The sequence below is a fragment of the Colletotrichum higginsianum genome, chromosome 8 (genome assembly GCF_001672515.1).
Source record: "Colletotrichum higginsianum IMI 349063 chromosome 8, whole genome shotgun sequence".
Lineage (NCBI taxonomy): Eukaryota > Fungi > Ascomycota > Sordariomycetes > Glomerellales > Glomerellaceae > Colletotrichum > Colletotrichum higginsianum.
The window spans coordinates 1019355-1042636 of record NC_030960.1 but is presented as its reverse complement, the minus strand read 5'-3'; the positions used below and the strand labels follow the sequence as shown (position 1 = coordinate 1042636).

At 52.1% G+C, this 23282-nt stretch overlaps 8 protein-coding genes across 8 annotated transcripts; 3 read left to right on the top strand and 5 right to left on the bottom strand.

The window, feature by feature from the left end:
* Positions 1-2040, bottom strand: CH63R_11279 (Quinate permease; the record flags this gene model as incomplete). The annotated part of the gene is made up of 6 exons (XM_018306253.1): positions 1-221; positions 323-543; positions 612-924; positions 989-1013; positions 1085-1866; positions 1938-2040. The coding sequence occupies 6 exons, from the start codon at positions 2038-2040 to the stop codon at positions 1-3; spliced, it is 1665 nt and encodes a 554-aa protein (XP_018153094.1).
* A 3954-nt stretch (positions 2041-5994) lies between these two features.
* Positions 5995-9569, top strand: CH63R_11278 (Calcium-transporting ATPase; the record flags this gene model as incomplete). Its single annotated transcript, XM_018306252.1, has 2 exons — positions 5995-8625; positions 8691-9569. 2 exons carry the CDS (start codon positions 5995-5997, stop codon positions 9567-9569), a joined length of 3510 nt encoding a protein of 1169 aa, XP_018153093.1.
* A 547-nt stretch (positions 9570-10116) lies between these two features.
* On the bottom strand, positions 10117-10750 carry CH63R_11277 (uncharacterized protein; the record flags this gene model as incomplete). Its single annotated transcript, XM_018306251.1, has 2 exons — positions 10117-10255; positions 10356-10750. 2 exons carry the CDS (start codon positions 10748-10750, stop codon positions 10117-10119), a joined length of 534 nt encoding a protein of 177 aa, XP_018153092.1.
* An 808-nt stretch (positions 10751-11558) lies between these two features.
* CH63R_11276 (uncharacterized protein) lies at positions 11559-12342 on the top strand (the record flags this gene model as incomplete). Its single annotated transcript, XM_018306250.1, has 4 exons — positions 11559-11677; positions 11746-11908; positions 11987-12096; positions 12183-12342. The coding sequence occupies 4 exons, from the start codon at positions 11559-11561 to the stop codon at positions 12340-12342; spliced, it is 552 nt and encodes a 183-aa protein (XP_018153091.1).
* A 1910-nt stretch (positions 12343-14252) lies between these two features.
* Positions 14253-15436, top strand: CH63R_11275 (Short-chain dehydrogenase; the record flags this gene model as incomplete). The annotated part of the gene is made up of 5 exons (XM_018306249.1): positions 14253-14330; positions 14400-14993; positions 15057-15125; positions 15179-15272; positions 15330-15436. 5 exons carry the CDS (start codon positions 14253-14255, stop codon positions 15434-15436), a joined length of 942 nt encoding a protein of 313 aa, XP_018153090.1.
* A 556-nt stretch (positions 15437-15992) lies between these two features.
* On the bottom strand, positions 15993-16637 carry CH63R_11274 (uncharacterized protein; the record flags this gene model as incomplete). Its single annotated transcript, XM_018306248.1, has 1 exon — positions 15993-16637. One exon carries the CDS (start codon positions 16635-16637, stop codon positions 15993-15995), a length of 645 nt encoding a protein of 214 aa, XP_018153089.1.
* A 1265-nt stretch (positions 16638-17902) lies between these two features.
* On the bottom strand, positions 17903-18277 carry CH63R_11273 (ATP synthase subunits region orf 7; the record flags this gene model as incomplete). The annotated part of the gene is made up of 1 exon (XM_018306247.1): positions 17903-18277. The coding sequence occupies one exon, from the start codon at positions 18275-18277 to the stop codon at positions 17903-17905; it is 375 nt and encodes a 124-aa protein (XP_018153088.1).
* Positions 18278-21002: 2725 nt separating this feature from the next.
* CH63R_11272 (uncharacterized protein) lies at positions 21003-21802 on the bottom strand (the record flags this gene model as incomplete). The annotated part of the gene is made up of 2 exons (XM_018306246.1): positions 21003-21475; positions 21526-21802. The coding sequence occupies 2 exons, from the start codon at positions 21800-21802 to the stop codon at positions 21003-21005; spliced, it is 750 nt and encodes a 249-aa protein (XP_018153087.1).
* Between the last annotated feature and the right edge of the window lie 1480 nt (positions 21803-23282).

Genomic DNA, 23282 nt, shown 5'->3' with positions numbered 1-23282 from the left:
TCAGACCCCCTTCTGTTCCGCCTCCCTTGCCACAGTCTTGTCCTCCACCGTGTCCACGTACGCCAGACCAAGCTCCTTCTCCGATAAAGGCGCGTGGGCCGCGGCCGCGGGCGAGGTTTCCGCCAAGACGTCCTTGACGCTCTTTTTCTCGCGCAGGGCGGTCCATACTGTATTGTGCATGCTGCGCATGAAGAGCAGATCCATATCCTCGAGGGTGAGACCTGCCGGGAGGGGGAAAGGATAACAGTGTCAGCCACGGGGTGACGCGACGGACTGCGGCTGGGGGCAGTGAAAGTTTCGCAGGTTGCTTTAGAGGACTCACCTTTGGTCTCCGGTACGAAGAAGAAGGCCCAGATGCCCATCAGGATCATGAGGGTCCCGAAGAACATGTACGTCCCGTATCCCAGCGACGTAATCATGTAAGGCGTGGTGCGCGAGACGATGAAGCTCCACAGCCACTGGTCTGCCGTTGTGATCGCCACGCACAGCATGCGGATGTCCAAGCTAAAGACCTCGCTGCAGTACAGCCATGTGATTCCTTGCCTTGGGGGCGATGTTAGCATGGGCTTTTCCCACCTGTCCTACTAGACGAAAAGGAGAGTCGGGCTCACCAGGTGGCGCAGTAAATCAGGCCGTAAAGATACACGCACAGCATCGCGATGTATCCCCACGCGTTGCGGTCGACATTGCCGGCGGCGGCCTGGCCGGCGGGGTCGGCCTGGAACACGTACGCGCCGATGTACCACATCGGGAGAGACCCGATGAAGGCGCCCCAGATGAGACCGTTGCGGCGCCCGACCTTCTCAGCGAGCCAGACGGTGAAGATGACCATACCGAGGGTCTTGGCGATACCGTAAAAGCCCGTGGCGAAAAGCTTGGTGCTTGTGCCTGTGATGCCAAGGGTCTCGAAAATACGAGGCGAGTCTAGACTCCCGAGTTAGCACAAAACGGGAACCCTGCAATTAGGCGGGGGCGGGGGTACACTCACAATATGTGATGATGTTGACGCCCGTCTACACGTGGATGATTAGCACGTGTCACCGTACAAGATGAGAATGGAAGCTGTTGACTCTTAGGGACGTACCAGGTTTTGGCAGGCCATGAGAAGCAGACCAATGCCGATGCGGTTGCGGGAGCCCTTCTCAAACAGCCTCTTGAACATCTGCATCTTTGTCATGCGGTTCGCACTGCTCTCCTCCACTTGGCGCCTGATATCCGATATCTCGGTGTTGACGTACTCGTGGTCCGCGGGCAGTGTACGGATGTGTACCAGGACCTTCTTGGCATCTTCCCACCTGTCGTTCTTGGCCAGCCAGCGAGGCGACTCGGGACAGATGAAGATGCCAAAGAAGAGCAGGACTCCGGGCAGCAGCTGCAGGCCAAGAGGGACGATCCACTGTGCCTGGAGCGAGTCGGAAATGGTTCGGTCGACGGCATAGTTCACCCAGAAGCCGCACATGCCACCTCCTTGGGAGGCAATTTCAAAGAGGCCAACAAGCCGGCCTCGAATCGAGGGAGGGCTTATTTCAGAGATGTAGACCGGAACGATCAGCGAGGTTGCGCCGATGCCCAGGCCAGCAACGGCACGCCCTGCGATCAACATGCCGATCTCGCCGTGGGCAGCGGTCATGAGAGTGCCGCCGGCCAGGAAGACCAAGGCGGACATCATGATGGCCTTCTTACGGCCCATCCATTCCGCCAGGGGAAACGTGAGCAGGGCGCCGAAGAAGCAGCCCGCCTGGAACGTGGAGACGATGTTTCCCTGGAGAGTGTCACGGACCGTCGGGTCGGTGTCTGCCAGGTCGAAGTCGCGGCGAAACGAGTCGAGCGCCATGGTGCCGCCAATGACGGAGGTGTCATAACCCACTGGGCAGTGTTAGCCTTTCATTTTGCGCGCGCGCGTCTTGCGTCTCAAGCTGGCTCGGCCGAGACTTAACTGGCAATGGCACTCATGGAGGCGATGATGGCGATCATGTGGATGCGCCAATTGCGGACCTCCTTGGGGTCGTTCGTCCCGTCGGCGTGGAGATTGAAGCCCATCTTGCCGGTTGCTCAGCCTCACGGCGAGAACAGAGAGACGAGAAGGCAGGGAGGGTAGATGCAAGGGAGTCGTGGGCGTTGGCAGTCTTGCCAAGTTAAGGCGAGGCGAAGGGCTCCAGCCCGTCTGGGCACGCAGAGTCAAGAGGGAAAAAAAAGCTTGATATCAGACAAGCCGCCCGTTTCTTAAGACGTGTGAGGGGAGGCGCAGGAGGTGGGAATGGAAATTTTGCACAAGACGACGTTTCGGTCTCGCCCGAAAAAGCAGAGACCTTGATAGCAACACAGCAGCAGCGCAGCAAGGCAGATTTGACACATCCCGACAATCCATTTTCGGCGAAGACGTCTTCTTTATGGATGTGATGCGACGCAGCGGCGTGTAGGAGCGCATGGCATGGTTACGTCCGAGGGGATTGTCATTTCGACATGGTACGTTCGTTTGATGGCTCGTCAACGGAAACGTAAAAGGTTGAGCGGCGGAAAAAGGGCCATGGAACCTGATCGATGCTGTCTGCCGGTGATGATGTCCGGAGCGATGCACCCTCAGTGATCAGCTGGACAGGTTCGAGTCAAACACACTAGAGGAGAGGACGAAGGGAAGAGGTGGCCATCATCCATGTTCAGCGTGGTTCGTCTGGCGAGACAACAAGCTTCCCCGCGTTCCCCCGCGTTGGGTCGAGGGTCGACCGGGATGATGACTTGGTCTGGCTTCCCCGCGGGCGCGGTAGTGGAAGTTTTGAGGCATCGTGTGAGCAGAGAGGCCGGGGTGTTGGCCGATATCATGCAAGTTGAGCCAGTCAGAGCTTGATGCAGTTAAGGGTTTTTTTAGCCTCGGCCGGTGTCAGAAAGACCTGATGTGAGCCCGGGTAAAAGGCCGGCGGTTGGTGACCGGGATGGGTACATGAGGTTGATCGCATGGTGGTGGTGGTGGTGGTGGTGGTGATGATGTTGCATTAAAAAAAAAAACCAACAACAACAGAGGCTAACTTCAAGTCTACAACACCAGTGTGCAATTGGTGAAGTTGGTGAGAATGAGATGCACAGTGACAGCCTGGATCGGATGGATGACGATGTGGGGAGGACGTAGAAGCATTTTCATTGGCCAGACATGTCAATGGATCCCCGACAATGTTCCAGAACGGGTGCAGTTGCCACCAGGTGCGCGGGAGGAGGGCGCGTGCCACCCCTACCTGCAGGAATCCGCTTACCTAAACAGAGCCTGTTGATGTGGAGTCGGCAATAAATGGGACTGCGCTAGACGAACCAATGGAACATCTGGAACGTGCATATCACAGCCACTCTTGGCGCTGACTAGTGCGACCACCCCACGCCCCTCCCCGAGCTTGATTCGACTGTGGACCATTGGCATTTCGACCGCTCTTTTTTTGCTTTATCTTTTTTTTATTTTCTTTTCCTCTCACCCCCTTTTGATTCTCAGACATGACATTTCCTTCATTGTCTTGGCCCTCTTTTTTGCTTCTGTCTTCCAGGTTGTTGTGCCAATCCTCGCTCCATTACCCCTTCACCTCCTCGCTCTTCTCCACCTTTGCTCCGGTTCTCTCCACACGACGGACGGGTGACACACGGTCGCACACCTATCTGTCCGTCCCCTTTCCTCGCATCTTCACCACCACCACCCACCATCACGCCGCGGAGCCAAGACCCTATCGCCCTTAGTTTATTGCTTCTCCGGATCGTCTCGAGTTGCGATTCATCCATAGTTCACGACAGCGCCCGAAGCCCCACCTCGAAAATGGCTGACCCAGTTGCCAAACGCCCAGACGTGGACCAACACCAACTCCAACCTCGTCCCTCTCCACTCCAATCTCGACATCTCGCCCCCAAGGTGTCATGGAGCGTCAAGGTATCGCTGTCTTGAGTTTTGCCCCGAGTGTGGGCGGACATTATCCCGATTCATCCATTCATCTATGATTTGGGAGGGACGGGGCTTCGAACTGTCCCAATCCAAACCCTCCCCGACATGCCACATGCCACATGCATGCCACGCGCCGTCAACCTTCCCGTCGCTGGTCCCCGACGATTGTTGATGACGGTCTCCGTCGGACGAAGTACCGACCGCTCTGGCTGCCTTCCTGGTGGATGAGACCATCGCGCCGTCTTCTGCTGCCGCCCGAGAGATCCATGGACACCAACCTCAGGCGATACGCCCAAGCAAGAAAAAAAAACAGACAGAGACAGGCAGTCAGTCCTTCACCAGTAGCGTCTAGACCACCAACCTTGGCGGGAATCAGGGTACCAAACGACGACCATCCGCCGGCCACCGATCGGGACGGGAACCGCCCGGGTTCACACGGCGTCTAAAGGAATGCCCAATAGTGCGCACATGCGCCGATAGGAACGCCGCACCTTGTTGGGGGGGGAAGGACCAGAAGGACCAGAAGGATGGGGCCGCCACCACGCCAATTTCGGACGCCATGTCCGTCTATGACACGTCGGGCGGCCCTAACAGCCTCTGTCTGGTCAGAATTCCCCGACTCGAGCACGGAGTCCTTAGTCTTGAGAGTCCCCTCGGGGCGCTCTAGACAGACAGACAGACGTGATAAGGGCCCGGCACTTGCATCACCAAAACGCCAAGGTACAAACATTGAAAACGCCAAGCGGCCGTTGCTCGCTGTCAATCTCTCCATTCTGCCATGGTCCATTCCCCCCCCCCCCTTGTTTGGTCCCCCGACTAATCGTTGCACGGCGGTTCTAGGATGGCCCCGACTCGACCTCTTCTACCACTGACGAGAGCTCGCTTCTTGATGCTCCAATTTAATTCCCTCATCGGGTCCTTTTGCACTTTTTCCCTCTGCACAGCCTCAATGCCCAGACCTTGGGCGGTTCCCTCCCAGGCCTCCATCTCACCTCGTCGCCAAGCTAATCTTTCCTAATCAAAGCCAAGATGAAGGCAATGAGAGGAATTCCCTGGCACGTCATTCCACCTTTCTATCCGGCCTCCCCAATCTTCTTTGCCTCCTTCCCCTCTTGATCACGTCTTGCAAGACTTTTTCATCCCGTTGCAGTCTTGCTCCTCCCGCCAAGGACGCCATATGCTATGGTGATAGTCGAGTGAAGCGCGCCTTTTTCTCACCTCTATCCCACTCATGCACCCTTCACTGTCTCTGATTTGACCATTTCACTCGCTGCCGGTGGGGTCTCGGTTCGACTTCATATCTCCCTGAGCTTGCCAAGAAAGGCATGTCGTTGTGAGCACTGCCACGCTGCTCTCAAAGTCTCGTTCGTCGTCTGCAGATTCTAGGCGGCCATCGGCAAATACTCAAAACGTTGTTGAAAAGAAAAAAAAAACTCTTCTCCTTCATCACACCAAATCTCGCCCGACCCGTGAGAAGCATACAACCTGAACCACCATGACGGTTGTTCAACTTTGATTATCCGGCACTACTCTCTGTCTCGCTCAACCGACTCCCCCCGTGCCCCTTCCGACGGAAAGCGGATTATCGCCTCTCGCCCGAACCCCTCTCGTTGCACTGCCTCGAAACCACTGTCACCGTTCCCGTAAGAAACAGGCACGTAGGCTGACCTGCCTGCGTCGGTGAAGTAGAGGGAAAACGGGAAACTTTACTCGACGGGGCGGAAGGCGCAGTTGTGCTCGCCAAGAATCACAGCGCTCTATTCGTTGAGTCTTTTACAATTCCGTTGGTACGCCCAAAGACTCTGCCACCTTCTCTGCCCTGAGAGAGACGCAACTGTCTACGCAGGGTTTTGCCTCTTCACACAAGCACACAGCCTTGTAACACCCCTCTAAATACCTACCTCTCGCCATCGTTGCACGAACGCCTTTCTTGGCTTGATACTGCTTGTTACAAGACGCTTCTCTTTTCTTCTCTTTCCGAGAGCTCTTAAACTCAAACCTACTACTCTTGTCTACTACCGCCCGCCTATGAGAGAGAAAGTCCTTCGCCTTAGCTTCACACCTCTCTACAACCGGTGCTAATGGCGTCTCTCGCCCCTCCTCAGTTGCGCGTCGACACCCGTAATCAACGCGGTAATGACAACGACGACGCGATAACTCCCTCTCCCATTTCGACACACTCAAATCCGTTTCTCACGCCGGCCATCAGCGCAGCAACAAGCGCCGCACCGAGTATGCATTCCACCGCTGTCACCGAGGACGCAGACAGCGCTCTGAGGCCCGACCCGGGCACGGAAGCCGACTTCATCGTCCCAAACAACCCTTTTGCTTTTAGCCCTGGGCACCTCAACAAACTTTTAAACCCGAAATCTTTGTCCGCCTTCCAGGCGCTCGGCGGCCTCCATGGAATCGAAAAGGGCCTGCAGACAGACATCAAGTCCGGTCTGTCCCTGGATGAGGTGGCTGTCCGTGGCAACGTCAGCTTCGAAGAGGCCACCGGTCACAAGGAGCCCGTCTTCGCCACGTCGGGTGCACAGCCTTCAGCCACCACACACAACGCCAGCGGCGATGGTTTCACCGACCGCACCCGAGTGTATGGCAGAAACGTGCTTCCCGCCAAAAAGGCTACCCCCTTGTGGAAGCTGATGTGGACCGCCTACAACGACAAAGTTATCATTTTGTTGACGGTTGCCGCCGTCATCTCATTAGCGCTTGGTCTGTACGAGACCCTTGGCGTCGAGCATGACCCCGAAGAAGGCCAGCCGGTCGACTGGGTCGAGGGCGTTGCCATTGTCGTTGCCATTTTGATCGTTACGCTGGTTGGATCCCTCAACGACTGGCAAAAGGAACGCGCCTTTGTCAAGCTCAATGCCAAGAAGGAAGACCGCGAGGTCAAGGTTATCCGGTCTGGCAAGTCTTTCATGATCAACGTCGCCGAGATCTTGGTTGGCGACGTCATCCACCTCGAGCCCGGTGACCTGGTCCCAGTCGACGGCATTTTTATTAGCGGTCATGACCTGAAATGCGACGAGTCCTCGGCCACGGGTGAGTCTGACGCTCTCAAGAAGACTGGCGGCGACGCCGTCTTCAACGCCCTCCAGTCCGGCAACGCTCCCAAGGACATCGACCCTTTCATCATCTCGGGAGCCAAGGTCCTCGAGGGTGTCGGCACCTTCGTCTGCACCTCGGTCGGCACCAACTCCAGCTTCGGCAAGATCATGATGTCGGTTCGCACCGAGATGGAGGCCACGCCTCTGCAGAAGAAGCTCGAGGGCCTGGCCATGGCCATCGCCAAGCTCGGAAGCAGCGCTGCCCTCTTCCTCTTCGTCGTCCTCCTCATCCGCTTCCTCGCCGATTTGCCCAACAACAACGGTACTGGCGCCGAGAAGGCTTCCACCTTTATGGACATTCTCATTGTGGCCATCACCATCATTGTCGTCGCCGTACCGGAGGGACTTCCGCTGGCTGTAACTCTTGCACTGGCTTTCGCCACGACTCGCCTCCTGAAGGAAAACAACCTGGTTCGCATTCTCCGAGCCTGCGAGACGATGGGTAACGCCACGACCATCTGCTCTGACAAGACCGGCACCTTGACCACGAACAAGATGACGGTTGTCGCCGGTACCTTCGGCTCCGCCAGCTTCAGCAAGTCGGTCGACGGCGAGAAGGTCACCAGCGCCGTCGAGTTTGCTCAGTCGCTTCCCGAAGCCACCAAAAAGCTCCTCGTCCAGTCAGTCGCCATCAACTCAACCGCCTTTGAGGGAGAAGAGGACGGCCAGGCTACCTTCATCGGTTCCAAGACGGAGACTGCCCTGCTTGAGTTCGCCAAGGACCACCTCGGCATGCAAGGATTGGCCGAGACCCGCTCCAACGAGGAGGTCGTGCAGATGATGCCCTTTGACTCCGGCAAGAAGTGCATGGCCGCCGTCATCAAGCTGTCCGGCAACGGTGGCTACCGTCTCGTCGTTAAGGGTGCCTCTGAGATTCTTCTCGGATACTGCACCCAGAAGCTCAACATCACCGACCTCAGCACCTCTGCCTTGGAAGAATCCGACCGCCTTTTCCTCGAGGGAACCATCGACACCTACGCCAAGCAGTCTCTTCGCACCATCGCCCTCATCTACCAAGACTACCCTCAATGGCCTCCCCACGGCGTCAACGCCAACATTGAGGGACACGTTGACCTCGGCGACATCCTTCACGACCTCGTCTTTGCCGGTGTCGTTGGTATCCAGGACCCGGTTCGCCCTGGAGTCCCCGAGGCGGTTCGTAAGGCCCAGCACGCCGGTGTCGTCGTCCGCATGGTTACTGGTGACAACGCCGTCACTGCTCAGGCTATCGCGACCGAGTGTGGTATCTTCACCGAGGGCGGACTCATCATGGAGGGCCCCGTCTTCCGCAAGCTCTCCATCGAGCAGATGAACGAGACCCTGCCCCGTCTTCAAGTCTTGGCTCGTTCCTCCCCCGAGGATAAGCGTGTCCTGGTCACCCGTCTCAAGGCTCTTGGTGAGACCGTTGCCGTGACTGGTGACGGTACCAACGACGCGCCCGCGCTCAAGGCTGCGGATGTGGGTTTCTCTATGGGTATCTCTGGTACTGAAGTCGCCAAGGAAGCTTCTTCTATTGTGCTGATGGATGATAACTTCGCCTCGATCGTCACGGCTTTGAAGTGGGGAAGAGCAGTCAACGACGCCGTCCAGAAGTTCCTTCAGGTATGCAGCTCATGCCATCTTGTCATCTTACCCACGTTTTGAATACTAACATGTGCCCCTCCAAGTTCCAAATCACGGTCAACATCACCGCTGTCCTCCTCGCCTTCATCACCGCCGTCTCTTCCCCCACGATGGAGTCCGTTCTCACTGCCGTCCAGCTGCTCTGGGTCAACCTCATCATGGACACCTTCGCCGCCCTCGCGCTGGCTACGGACCCTCCCACGGAGAAGATTCTCGACCGTCTGCCGCAGGGCAAGAAGGCGCCTCTCATCACCATCAACATGTGGAAGATGATCATCGGACAGGCTATCTTCCAGTTGACAGCGACGCTCATTCTACACTTCGCCGGTAACACCATCTTTGGCTACGACTCGCACAACGAGGACCAACAACTGGAGCTTGACTCGATGATCTTTAACACATTCGTCTGGATGCAGATCTTCAACGAGTTCAACAACCGTCGCCTCGACAACAAGTTCAATATCTTTGAGGGCGTCCACCGCAACTACTTCTTCATCGTCATCAACTGCATCATGGTCGGTGCCCAGGTCGCCATCATCTATGTCGGCGGCAAGGCCTTCCGCATCACACCTGGCGGCATCAGCGGCGAGCACTGGGCCGTCTCCGTCGTCCTAGCCTCCCTCTCGATCCCCATGGCCATCCTCATCCGCCTCTTCCCGGACCCCTGGTTTGAGAAGATCGCCAAGACCGTCGGCAGACCCGTCGTCGTCGTGTACCGCGCCTCGGGCAAGTTCTTCTCCCGGGTCGGCGCCGTCTTCCGCCGCAAGAAGACAACCGACGCCGAGGACGCGTCCGACGAGGAGGCCCGCGTGTCTTCCGGATCCGAGGACTCCAAGATCGCGGCGCCCGCCATCGTCATCTCGACGCAACCCGAGGAGACCAACACGGCCGTTGCTAAGGACGATGAGAAGCGTCAAATCTGACATGCTCGTCAGCCGTAGGCCTTGGTCGTTCGGGCTTGATACGTTGTTCTGCACATATTTATTTCCCTTCTCCTGTTTCATTGTTTGCAGCTACGATACCATTTATTGCGCGCCTGTTTATGTTTCCGCTTTTCGTCTTTCCTAAACGATTCTACGACCGGCATTATTGTTACGTGCATAGAGAGAACATTGGAGGTGGGGGAGGTTGGCGGTTATCACATCATCATACAGAGAACGTATCGCTTCTCGTCTATGAGGCGTTTTTTCTTTTGGGGCGATTGACAAAACCAAAAAGTCATGCGTCTGCGTTGTAAAAAGACTTTTTTTTTTTACCTCTTTACGATATGGACTGTCCTTAACGGCATTTAGAGAACAAGACATCTGCATCTCACGTTTTTTTCGGGTGCGGACCAGAGACGATAGAATACGTTAGGCAGAAAGAAGATGTTCTGCCCTGAAATGGAAGAGAGTTTTCAATGTGTATATGCTTCTTGTCCCGCCGTGAAACGTTTTGTGTCGATCAATTATGTTTATCATGTGTTTCTGTTCAAGATAGGCTACATGGGATGTCTGTCGGCGAATCCGTCGTCGAGACTGTGAGGTTGTACACGCTCAAGCTGCCCGATTGCGGCTTCAACCTCGCCGAGCCCACCTCGTCCTTGAGAACAGTGAACCTCGCATCACCACTGTTGATCGTCAGTATACATGCCCCGCCCCCATCTTCTCAGGTTTCTTGACGTTGAACTAAGAAGGAAAAAAAGAACAATAAGAAGAAAAAAAACTCACTACGCCTGCGAGCAGTTGCCGCCGACATATGTCGTCTGGATGACGATCTCCGCGACGAACGTCTTGTCGGCCGCCGTCTCGGCTTCCACGGCGGCGCCGCGGATGAGGTGCCACCACGACTTGTCGCCGCTCGGCGGGAGCAGCGACTGCTTGACGCCCAGGATCGACGCGGCCCCGGGGAAGGCGCGGCCCGCGATGACGAGCACGCCGGTGTTGTCGGCGGGCCAGAAGTCGGTGAAGGACGTGGTGGCGAACTGGTCCTCCGAGGCGAGGTAGTACGCCTCGACGAAGTCGGCGAAGGCGGCGTCGACGCCCGCGGCGGGGACGTAGGGCGCCATGTCGACCGCGGCGACGAGGGCGGCTGCGAGGGGGAGGAGGGCTGTCGGGAGTCTCATTATTGCGGCGGCGGTGGTGGTGTCGGTAGAGACTGGCAAGGTGCGGTTCAGGGAAACAGAGGACAATGTGTTCATGGGCGATGTCGCCTACAAGATGCCAGCCAGCTCGAGTCGTTTAATAAACAAGTTTGGACCCCCCCCCCCCTGCCGGCGCCTTTCCCGGGCTTCTTCAACCAAGATACCCGCCGCGTGGATCTGATCGGCTCGGCGGCGCCGGATGAACCCCTTTCTTGATGGGGGCGGGATGGCTCGGAATCGTGTTCAGCGGGAGGCCCTGCAAACCTTCATCCCTTGCTCGTCAGGGTGCATCCCAGCTCGGGAGCACCCTCGGCCTCGGGAGTCTCCAATATCTTGGGTGGCCCTCCCCCGGTTTCCTTGATTTGACTCGGCCAGAAGCTGCCTAATGCTTCTCATCTCAGAAGCGGTTCGTCTATTTAGCTTTTGTCGAAATAAAGGAACTTGAGCTAAAAATGGTCCACTTGAACAGGGTTTCGATATTGCTACTCAAAGAGCCCCTCGTGTACTCCGTGGCCCTGGGCTACCCTTGACCAGCGCTTCTACTAATAACAACCGGTCGACTGTTGACTTTGGCGTAGGGTGGGCTCTCTCTGCCCAAAAACACCAAAAAGTGAGGCTTGTTTCGTGCATGCGCGTCGGCTGGCTTTGAACTCAACCTCACACCCTATAAATCTCGCCTGTCTCATCCTTCGAACGTGACAAGTCGACAACCATAAACTGCTCATCTGTTCAACGACAATTACTCAGGCCAGTCTTGCAGGAGCTGTTTCATTTCCAGAGTAGCTTCAAAATGCAACTCACGTTTGCCGTCCCCGCACTCCTCGCCGCGCGCTTCGTCGCAGCCATCGACTTCACCGACTACGACCCGCAGCCCGGCGTCCAGCCCGAGTTCAAGGCCTTCCTCAACGCGTGAGAAACCCGTGCCTTCTCCTCCTCATCCCGGATCTCGAGCCGAAGACTAATAGAACACAAACCAGCCTCGTCACCCCGGCCGAGAACCCCACCGCCACGACAGAATACACGGACTTCTTCACGCCGGACGGCATGCAGACGACCCTGAGCATCCACTGCGTCGGCGCCGAGGCCATCACCCGGTGCAAGCAGCGATTCCTGCCCACGGACGGGAGTATGACCCTGACAGTAAGCCTCTACCCGTGTTCCCGGGGGCGGCTGTTCCTCTCTTGCAGGCGCGTCAGACTTGGCTAACGGCTCGTGCAGCACTTCCCCAACACGACCTTTATCGCGGACAACAACGCGACCGCGACGGTGTACGAGGCACACGGGCGCATCGAGAACAACTTCAAGGCGGGCAACTGCTCGCAGATCTAGTAAGTGATCGGGGCACGAGACAGCACCCGGGCGTGGTGCCGGGGGCGGGCTTCCATGGCGTTCTCTCTCTAACCATCCGATGCAGCTACAAGACCCAGTACACGGTCCTGAAGACGGTCAAGTCCGTCGACGCGGCGCCCAACCTGTCGACGACCCCGGAGAAGCAGGTGTACTGGTACCACGACTACTTTGTCAACCCTACCGGCGTGCCGTCCGATATCCCATGTGACAGTCTGAAGGCCTAGAAAGGCGGTATTATAGTTGCCCCAAGCTATTGTCCATCGTGTGGGTTCTCCGCTTGGCGATTCTCTTCTCGATTCTGCCATAAGTTGACCTTCACCATCTTCTCTTCAACATTTGCCCTTGATGCTCGAGGTACTCTTTGAATCTGCTCAGCTCGTTGTCTCGTGATTCTACTGTCCACCGTCGCAATTAGAAATATGTCATGCACTGCTTCCTCGGTTTTTGCCTTGTACCCAAGGTCAGGCTCCTCGAGGAGTCTCAACGATGCATTCCAAACAATCTCTTTGGATCTGATGTTCATCTCTTTCAGCGTCCTGTGGTACAGACGAAGTTCCAAAACTCGTCGCTGTTGCTGAGGATCTTGTGTCGGACTATCCCCACGCCCGTTGTCATCATGATGCATCATACCCTGCCAGAGTAGATGTGTCATTGCTTCCTGTGCTTTAAATTGAGCATTTGAACTAAGGATTTGGGGCCTTTTTGGTGCCTTGTGTTTCTCGGGCCTTTCTCGATCCGTTTCCGAAATCCGGCGTGTCCAATACCGATCGAAAAGGTCGCCTTCGAAGTGAAAGCTCATAGCAACTGTTATCAACCGCTTCTCTCCTGAAACTCTACCCACAGCCGGAGGACTGGGGGGTGTCTTCAGATTGTGTTGTATCTGGTGTATAAAAGTGTGACTTGCCTTCTCACTAACATGGTAGAAGGACATTTGACTTTCTGTTATCCAAATGTTCAGCAACGCCACAGTCTCCTCTGCATATCGGCCAACACAAAAGACTTGTGATTTCCGACGAATTGTCGCATTCTGAGGTGTTTTCTTTCTTCCTTGAAAACAGTATGAAGGCAGGCTATGTTCGCTGATGTGGTGGCTGAGAAGAATAAACAAAGTCGTTTCTTGGCTTCCTCGATTGACCGCCGGTTCCTCATTCGCTCTTTGACACCGGAAATGCCACGAAGTATTTTCAGCATTTGTTCTCTGTCCTTTTGTCGTTTTGGTGAAGGGTTGGATCGAGGTATGTCGATCATGAGCCCAACCTTGAAATCCAACTCATCTTGATTGATTGCACTAGCCTGGAAATAGTTAGCCAAACCAAATGGCTGCCATTCTCAAGCTCGTCGGCACTATCAAGCCCGATTCTGTCTGATTTCTAAATAAACAATGAGGGTTGGATGTAGAGCCATTCGTCTTGGAGTTCTGTAATATTTTACTCGTCTATTATGTTATTGAACAGCTGGAACCTTTTCAATGAATCATCAAGTGAGGCGTGAGGTCCTTTGAGCAAATCGTAAACCTTGACGGAGGTATCCGAAATCACCCTTGTTTCGGCGAGAATCAAGTCAGTTTCGCTCCTGCGGGGTGAAATAAGGCACTCGTAGATTACAGTAGTCGTGGTCCATATTGACTCGTGACAATACTTCCAAAGAATATACGGTATGTCGAAGGTGACCTCCCAGTTGCATCTCTCAGCTGCTCAGACTCGTTGAGTTGTGGAGGGCCAGCTCGGATTGAAGCGAAAAACATTGCACACAATTCAAACGTTCATTAAGCAGAGATCTATGGGTGTGGAATTCAAAGCAGAAGCAACCAAAGCTGCGCGGACGCGGGCGCCATTCCCGCAACTACGCACGGAGCTTCTCCAAGAATTCGGGTTTCAGTCGGGGCTCGGAAGCGGAGCGGAGTGGAGAATGCGGGCGAGAGCGGCCGCACCCGAGCTCGTCGTACTCGGGCTGCCGTCATGTCTCCTAAACCTAAACTTTTGCATTGCAAAATCATGGTATTACTCGCACGCACGACACATGTCTGATCAGTACTTAAGCCCTATGCCTACCGCAAGTTCTCAGGTCAGCGTGTCCAGAATCACAAACAATCATTGACAGTCCAACTACCATAATTCCTCCGTTCCAAGCCACGATGAGCGTCCGCTGCAGCACCCTTAGCCCCCATAAGCCCACTCTCACAGAAGAGAACCTATCAGATCAGGCGGGAAAGGTAACATCTACCCCTTTTTAACGACGCAACTTGGTTTCCCCAAAAGGCTGACACAGTGCTGTCCTGAAGGTCTTCCTCATTACCGGTGCCTCTGGCGGCATAGGCAAAGAGCTGGTCAAGATTCTCTACCAGAGAAATGCCAAGATATGGCTGGCTGCTCGCAGCTATTCCAAAACCCAGGCTGTCATTGATGAGATCAAGACTGCGCACCCAAGTTCCACTGGAGAGATGGTCTTCTTGAAGCTCCAGCTCGACGATTTATCTACCATCAAGGCATCAGCACAGGAGTTTCTTTCTCGAGAGACCCGGCTTGATGTGCTCTGGAACAACGCCAATGTCATGGTTCCACCTCAAGGGTCTACGACTGTGCAAGGATACGAGCTGCAGCTCGGCATCAACAACCTCGGTCACCAACTCTTCACGCAGCTGTTAACCCCTCTCTTGAAGATGACATCGCAGGTTGCGCCTCGTGACTCGGTTAGAGTCATATGGGTGTCTTCAAGTGCAGCTGATGGTGCGCCGCGTCCAGCCATTGACTTTTCCAACATGGACTATCACATCGAGGAGGGTATTTGGTCCAAATACTCTAGAAGCAAAGCTGGAAACGTGATCCAGGCGTCTGAGTATGCTCGTAGAATTGGGGGAAGCGGTATTATCAGCTTGGTGAGTGATCTAATCATCCAACTATCAAGGCCCAGGATATCACTAAACAACCTATGGTCTCAGTCGCTCAACCCCGGCAACTTTGTTACCAACCTGCAGCAGAATATGCCCAAGATGCAATTGGCCATGTTTGTAAGCCGCGGGCATTACGTTCAGCAACCCGATGGGGAGCTAATATTGCTTAGAAACTCATATCACATCCACCCAAGAATGGTGCGTACACACAGCTGTTTGCTGGGTTGGATCGGTCTGTCACTTCGGAGGACAACGGTGGCTGGGGTATGTTGACTCAATGATTTACCGCTGGGTTATCGCTAATCACCAGAGCAAAAACAGTGTCACCATTCGGGAAGAAGGAAGAGCCCCGAAAAGACCTCATCGACCCTGATTTGGGCGGGAAGTATTGGGAATGGTGCGCAGCCCAAGTCAAGCCATTTTCATGAGCTGTCACTGTGTTGCCTGGGAATTACAGCGGCTGCGGAGACGAAGCTGAGCATTCTCTAAGTCGCCGACCAATGCAAGATAAAATTTTGTCAATTGTAGCATGTACAATCATAAACATGAATTTGATGGGGTTTTTTTACTTTTTTAGGAAACCACTGCACGCGATGGCTCTGAGACGAAAGGTCGGCCGTGATCTGTGTCTTAGAAAAATTCCAAAAAAGGACAAGAGACCGTCAAGACAATCCAACATAGTCTGCCACCATGTCTAACACCTGGTTGTACAGACGAGTCTGAGCGATCAGGCTCGGGAAGAACCTCAGAACGTGGGGCTTCAAAATAGTCGCGAGATTGCCCCGCGAATCAGCATCTCGTGCAAATGGCTCCAGCTTCTGGATCAAAAGCCAATTGCATCCAATGCCGGCCAGCATTGTCGATGATTTTTGTTCCTTGATAGCTATCGCGGCCCTTGGGCGTGGCTCAACCTTCTCAGGTATGCGACTGACATATGTGCAGCGATGCAGGACGCGCCAGGCCTTCGTCCGCGCGTTGCCGGTTTCATTCGCCAGTCCTTCGCGCAGAGTCCGCAACAGTTGGGCATTGGGCATTGGGCTCCGGTGACTTCTCAAGCCAAGTGTGATCAAGGACATGCTCGAAGAAGGTATCCGTCGCCTCCAGGCTTGGCTCAAGCCAAAAGCTCATCCACCTATACGCATCAACCGCGCCAGGTGTCTTGAGATATCTGCCGGTGTTCGGGTCCATGTATCTGATATTGACGGACGGAGGTAACTCCATGGCTAACTCGAAGCCTTCCTCTGATGACTGATCTTTTGTCATCACGAAATTGAGGTGGGTGGTTGACATGGCTTCCACAGAATAGCTTGCCGTCAAGGTGAGTACTGACACCTCAGCTTCTGTTGAGGTTCCAAGGCTTGAGTCTTTTTCCAGGCTACCGCCAACCTCCAACTTGACCATGTCAAGTGTTGATCGCGCTTCTTGGTAATTACCACCGTCTGCCGTCCACACATATGCGTCGCAAATGTTGCGATGTGTACGTTGAGGGAGCTTGGCTGAACCTTGACAAACAAGTGAATGACGGTCGTACTCGCCTTGGAGCTGTTCCTCCGCCCGGCGAATGCGCTCACGGAGTGCATAAGCCTCAGTAGGCTTGTAATAGGAAGCGTCCTTGGGAGCTGAAGACATTGTATTCTACCGCCACATTTACTACAACCACATGGGAGATCATTGAAGTAAGACAACGCATGAAGAGTGCGGGGGACTGGGAAAGTTTGTCTTGCCTCAGCTCTGGCTTAGTGGTTTAAGCCTTCTATGTCAGTCACACATTCACCAGCTAGTTCGCTTGTCTTAGTGCCGAACATGTGTCTCGCCACCTCGACTGATGATCTGGGATGGAGAGTGTACATCCTTTCTGTCTGCTGCGGCACAGTCCGATGATCACAATAAGCGGCCAATGTCAAACCAAACATCCTTTCTCATATATGCAGTGATTCTTTTGGCTCGAAAGTACCTTCGATTCAATCTGCGAGCTTGAATGAGATAGCATGTCTCGCTATCCTCACCATGTAGACTAGTTGTTACGGCGACCTGGTCAAATACAACCGCAGGCATTGCGTTTTCTGGGACTTCATATCGTAGACTTGGGTGAATACAGTAACGAAACGAAGGTGCTACCAGGGTCCATCACGCCCGAGTTCCGCCTAGCTGGGCAAATATTACGGGCGGCGTCGAGGTCAGCCAGTTTGTAGAACTTTTCGAAAAGGTCAATCTCATTAGCGAGGTGCCATTGTATTCCTCGTAAATTGTTGCTAGCATCGAAGCCCTCATGAAGCCAAAAGTAGGTACTCAAATTGCACTGACTGCAAAGCAAGAATTCGGTCATACTAACTACGTTACGGCTACATTTTGGGCTATTTCACGTCGAAAGAGAACGTGTAAAGAGAAGCGTTACAAACGATATTAACTTATCGAGCAGCCGATCTTGCTTACTCCGCAAGAAACCACCTAAAAAAACAGCAACATAGCATCCCTTGCACAACATAAACTCTTCCTCGTCACCCCATGTCTTGAATTCGGCATCCACCTTTGTCTCATCGCAAGTTGCGTACAAATCTAGTCGAAGATTCTTAGTTGGCTGCATATCAATGTGCGTAAAGGCGTAGAATAGTTTCGTAGGTTGTCGGGACATGGGGCTGGTACAATACGTTTTGCAGCACTTTCTGCGAGTCGGTTCCTGTTCAAATTCAAAATCAAGAGAGCCGGATCGGATGGACCACTCGTCAGGCTCATGTGCCACCCAAAAAGTACGAAGACTATAGATCGACGAATCTGAAGGGTTGCGAATTAGTTGTTGTTCAGGCGTGTGGTGTTCTTACGATTGTGAGGAAGAGGTGATTAGGATGACGATGTTTAAAGGAGTAAGCAGTATGGCAAGAAGAGAGTGGGTGCTACTAACCATCCCACGTCCTCATATTCACCGTGAAACCGTTTTTGTCAATTTCCGAAGCCGCAACATCGATGCGGACGAATCTGTCATTGTTGGAGTCAAACGAGGTGATGAAGACAACAACGTCCGGTGTCTTAGTGAACGGCCTCTTGAAGGTTTGGCGGACTGGGCGCTCGTTTCCGTCGGAATTACTGTCCCAAAGAGCGCTCCCAGTCTGAACCTTTTCGTCTTTTGCATCGAAGCAAAGCACATTGCATATGGCAGCATTAAGATATGTTTTGCCCCATGTTCCCAGCATGACGCTGTAATACCCAGGGTCTGGGATGCCACCATAGATATTAGCACCAACACGGAAGTTGTCGTCAATACCCATGTCCATCTTGCGGATGCCAGTCACGATATTGGCAGTATGAGTTGGTTTGAGTTTGGCTGATACAAACGCTTCTGGCCGGCTTCGTTGTGCTGTATGCGACTTGATGATCGTCTTGTGACTGTGGAAGAATGACAGCTGAACGAGGGATCAAAAGACTTTCCGAGGAACCAGACATTGACCCCCTAGTAATCTCCAAGAATTTTCAGCCAAATTAGCCCCTTGGGATGTCAATTCATACGTGAAATTCGTTTAGAGCCCCGGGAATTCAAGCTAGCAAGCCGCGTGTTTTTGGCTAAGAAGCGCTAGGTGGAAATAGGCGTTTAGCTCTTCGAAGATGTTGTGTAGTGGCCGTTTGCAAGAAGGGGCAGCTGCTAAGAGAGAGGATCTTGAGTGTTTGAAGAATACTAGCTAATACTGCCTCGAGGTGTTGAGAGGGTGCTGGATGTTCTGCTCTTACTATCTCAGCCCCGAGTAAGGTGGGATACATGATGTCCTTGTGAAAGATGACTGCAACAAAGACCTCGGCCCTTTGAATGTTGAGGCTGCGTCAAGTTGCTACTAGGATTCTGATCCGGCTGATGGAGAGTAGGGGTTTCACCACACATGAGATTCAACGTCAGCTCAGCATGTGCCGCTTTGAAGCTATGCATCCACGACGCGACTATGAGTTCCAGTGATATCATTGAGTCTTTCGGAGGATTTGTGCTACTGCATTCATCTAAGACGATGGAATGATCGAGAGATCGCACTTGTCATGTTCTCTAATGCTATATCTTCTCTGCCAACAGTATGAGCTCACAGAGAGAGGAGTTCATATTGAGGTCTCTTTAGGCTGCCTTCAAGAAGGCCGAAAACGTCATCGTAAGTGTGTTTGTAGCAAAGTAGATACCTAGCTTTTACCGACTCCGTGCAGTAACCTCACGTGTTAATGATACGCAATATGCAGCCGTCAAGGTTGCTAAAGGGACCGCTAAACTGTCCATAAAGGCGTTGAAATTATCGCTTATGGCCTGACACAATAGGCCATGATCAACATGGCCTTCAGGGTGCCACATGACGATGTGCGATTACATTTTCGGAAAGTAGTTCAAGGAGAGCATGACGCGTCACTGTTTACTGGTAAGCTATGCTATAGACTAAACCAAAAGACTTCTCTGTCCAGGGATCTAAGAAACCAAGAAACGCCGAGACACAAGTAGTGTCATCGACAAGGTTAATTGACTAGTCATTCTGCCCCCCTTATTGAAAGCAGCCGGCACCGGGACAGGCAGCTGACCTGACAGAGGCCCACTCATAAAACGTACCAAGCTTAACCCAATGAAGGAGGGTACGTCAGGTTAGCTGTGTAGCGGCGTTGGAAGGCATAGGGGCGTTTTCAAGCTCGTCCGAAGCCGTTGACTGGCTTTTAGGATCTGTATAAGTCAAACTACCCCCATTTCGGCACCCCCCCCATCTCGGCACCCCCAGCCCCACCAAGCTACACCAAAACCTACTACTTTCTAGCACCCTTATAACTATAAACCTACTTATTATATTTAATATAAAATTATATATTTAAGTAAATAGTATGTAATATAGTATCTTTAAAAAGTAAATATGCTATTATTTCTATCTACTATATACTAATTATACTATAAATACTAATGTTAGTATCTACTAGTATTTTACTAGTAAACCTTAACATTTTTTAAAACATCTTTTATAATTTAAAGAAATTATATTAAAATATAAAAACTACTTATTATAGTATATTTCTATATAATTAGTATTATAATATAGAGCAATATAGTATACTACTATTAATAAGCTTAAAATAAAGAAGTTAGTTTTCTACTTATATTAATTTAGTAAGGAAAATTTATAAATAGCTATAAAAAAGCTATTAAGTAAGTAATATTAAATTAAACCTTATATAACTATAGTAGTACTCTATAAATACTTATAGTAGTTATTATATACTATTTAGCTTTAAATTTAAGTTATAAAGCTTATAAAAAGAAATATAGTATATTACTAGTAAAATACTACTTTTACTTTCTAACTACTAGTATATAGTAAGTATTAGCTAAACATATATAAAAATAGTAAATTTTAGTATATATAGTACTTAATTACTATAAATAATTTTAGTATAATTCTTAGTCTTAAAAGTAGGGTTATATAGTATGTATAGAAAGTAGTAGGTTTTAGTGTAGCTTGGTGGGGCTGGGGGTGCCGAGATGGGGGGGGTGCCGAAATGGGGGTAGTTTGACTTACATCTCGAGGCTATGCGGCTTTCTGCCGGAGATATTGATGGTAAGAAAGCCAGACATACCCACAGCAACAGAGCAACGTCGAAGACAGATTGAACCCAGAATGTTGGGCTCTATCTTTGACCAAATTCTTCGGCTCCAATCACTGATGTATGAGCCATGGCGATGTTGGAACAGTTATCTGGAATGCTCCTGGGATCTCGGTGGGTAGCATGCAACATTGAACCAGGCCTGTTCGATCACATTTACTAACTAGTGGATCTCTAGAATACTTCTCCTTTATTGAATCCCACTTACCAGAAACTGTCAAGCACATATCATTATTTGAAGAGACAAATGAAGCATATGTAGGATATCTAGGAGTCGTCGGTGGTGGTTACGAACTTGGAGCAGAAATTGCAACAACGATACTACTGCGTGAATTTTTGTCCCAAAACCCTCCAAAAAGCTTTGTAGTGCAGCGGTGAAACTAGTCTACCTTAGGCAGGCATAGAATTGAATCCAAAGGGCGAGATTAGAGGCGGCCGCTTGTATTCGATGCCGCTTAAGGAGTAGTCATGGGCCTCTTCGTAAGTATTCACCAGCATCTCAATGTCATCGTACCTCCAGCCCACGTACCGCCCAGTACAGCCCTCAACGTCAGGGTACAAGCCTTGGTCATTGCTAGGCGTGGTCTCGTCAAACGTTCCGTCAATCACTACAGCCACCACGTTGGAACCAGGGCGTCGGCCCCGGGAGCTCATGTAACTGGCTGGCAACTCGGCAACTGTGTCCATGCACTTGCGGTCCACATAAACACAGTGCTGAAATCGCGGCAGCCGTTTTGTCCCGGATTTGGCGGCGCCAGGGCCATCGCGCTCTTCGCTTCGGGCCGCGTACCAGGACTGGAAATGCTTTTTTACGTCAGCCTTAGACGCGCCGTCAAGCGTAGCCGGATCAGAAATCACTAGCCCTAGAGTTGTTGTTAGAATGTCCTAGGAACAGGCTAGAAGGGTCTCGTACAGTCCATATACTGCTCAAGAAGTACGTCGCCTCCTAGAGACGCAAGACAGTCTTGTGCAGAGAGCTTAAGAACCTGGAGGTAGCGCTCCCACATCGCATCGTCGTTGTATGTTGTCCGGTAGATAACAAAGCCCCAACGGTGGAAGCCTGATACCTTCATTCCAAAAGCCGTTCTGCCAAGAGGGTGTTCCGACCACATAGATTCGTCGAGGTCCTTGAGAGTGAATCTGTAGGGTGCTGCGCCTAAGCTGGCAGGTAGTTTGTTTTCAGTGCTCATCTTTGCAGAAGAGCTAGGGTAACTAAGGGCCGCTGATAATCTTGACCGCCAAGAGTAAGAAATCGATTGATGGGCAAAGTGCTGAGTCCTAGGCGGCAGCGGCTTTGGGACAAACACCGATTGCATAGAAGTGATCATTGAGACTGAACTTTTTTTTTTAAAACAAAAGCAGCGCATGGTTGTTTTCCATTTGCACCTAACTAGCAATGCAACGTTACCATCCTTGCTTTATTATTACTCAACCTGACAAGTGCATAACAAGATCTACTAAGCTATTTGCAATACCCCTGTAAAATAAGGGGAGTCCTTCTGGCTGTTCGGGCTACCTTCCCACATGGGGACTAGGGAGCTATTGCACGCACCCTGCTAATATGATGTAAACGCTTAGGTCTTGGTGTTATTGGGAAATCTAGTATGATCTTGTAGCGATTCAGCAGCAGGCGCTTAGGCTAGAGTTATGTTAAAGTTAATTGTTCCTCTTTATAGTCAACAGCTAAAGCTATGAAGACCTTGCAGGACTACTAGTAAGAACTTGCTTCTAACGTCAACCAATATATCTAGAAGCTTGGTAGGTCAGTGTTACAACCTAACATGTCACAGGCACTGTAGCCCCACTAGGAAAGGCAGGTTGTGGGCGGCACAGCATTTGTACGGACAAGAAGCAGGACACCGTTTGCCCGCTTGATCTGCACGAATATTGACTGATTGATCGATACAACCACTGCCCAACCTGTGATATATAACTGCACCTTCAATGCCTCATTCACATACAGTGGTGCTGTGGAACGGTCACAAGGGAGAAGCTTTCAAGTTTTTCTACCATGCAACAACATCTGGTTACGGCTGTATAGGATGGCGTGGAACGTGGGACTTCGAGTTGGGGTCTGACATAAAACAAGATTGGCAAGGTGTTCAGCATAACCTTCAACTGATCCAAGAACCTAGAATTTCAACACACGTTGAGTCTCATTACGAATTCACAATGAACATCACTTCTTAAGTGCTCCTTACAATTACCACGTCTGCCCTAGCAGCGGATTCTAAGAAATACCCTGGATGGCACGTACCGGACGAGAACGAACCTCTGCTCCTCTTCACAAGCTCCCAGAATGTATGCAGCGATGCATGTAAGAGAAAAATGGCAAGATGGTCCTCGATAGTTACGGGATTCCCCGCATCAAGTTCGGATATGATTCTTTTGATTGTTTTGTCACCTGGTTCGAATACCACGTAGGCTTCTGCGCCAAGGGGGCTTGTGGTGGCGAGTAGAAAGATGGCAACGCGAAGAGAAACGCGGCGTGGATGATACGAGCCGTGCGGGTTCCCAAAGCAGTCAACGGTCTCGGGCATGGAGGCTTGGAAGAAGCTTCCTTCGGACGATGTGATGTAAGCATGGGTCGACGACACAGAAGGAAGACCTCAATGATTATTGAAGGGGGACAAAACGGGTTTCAAGGGATTCACTGATCGCCACCATTTT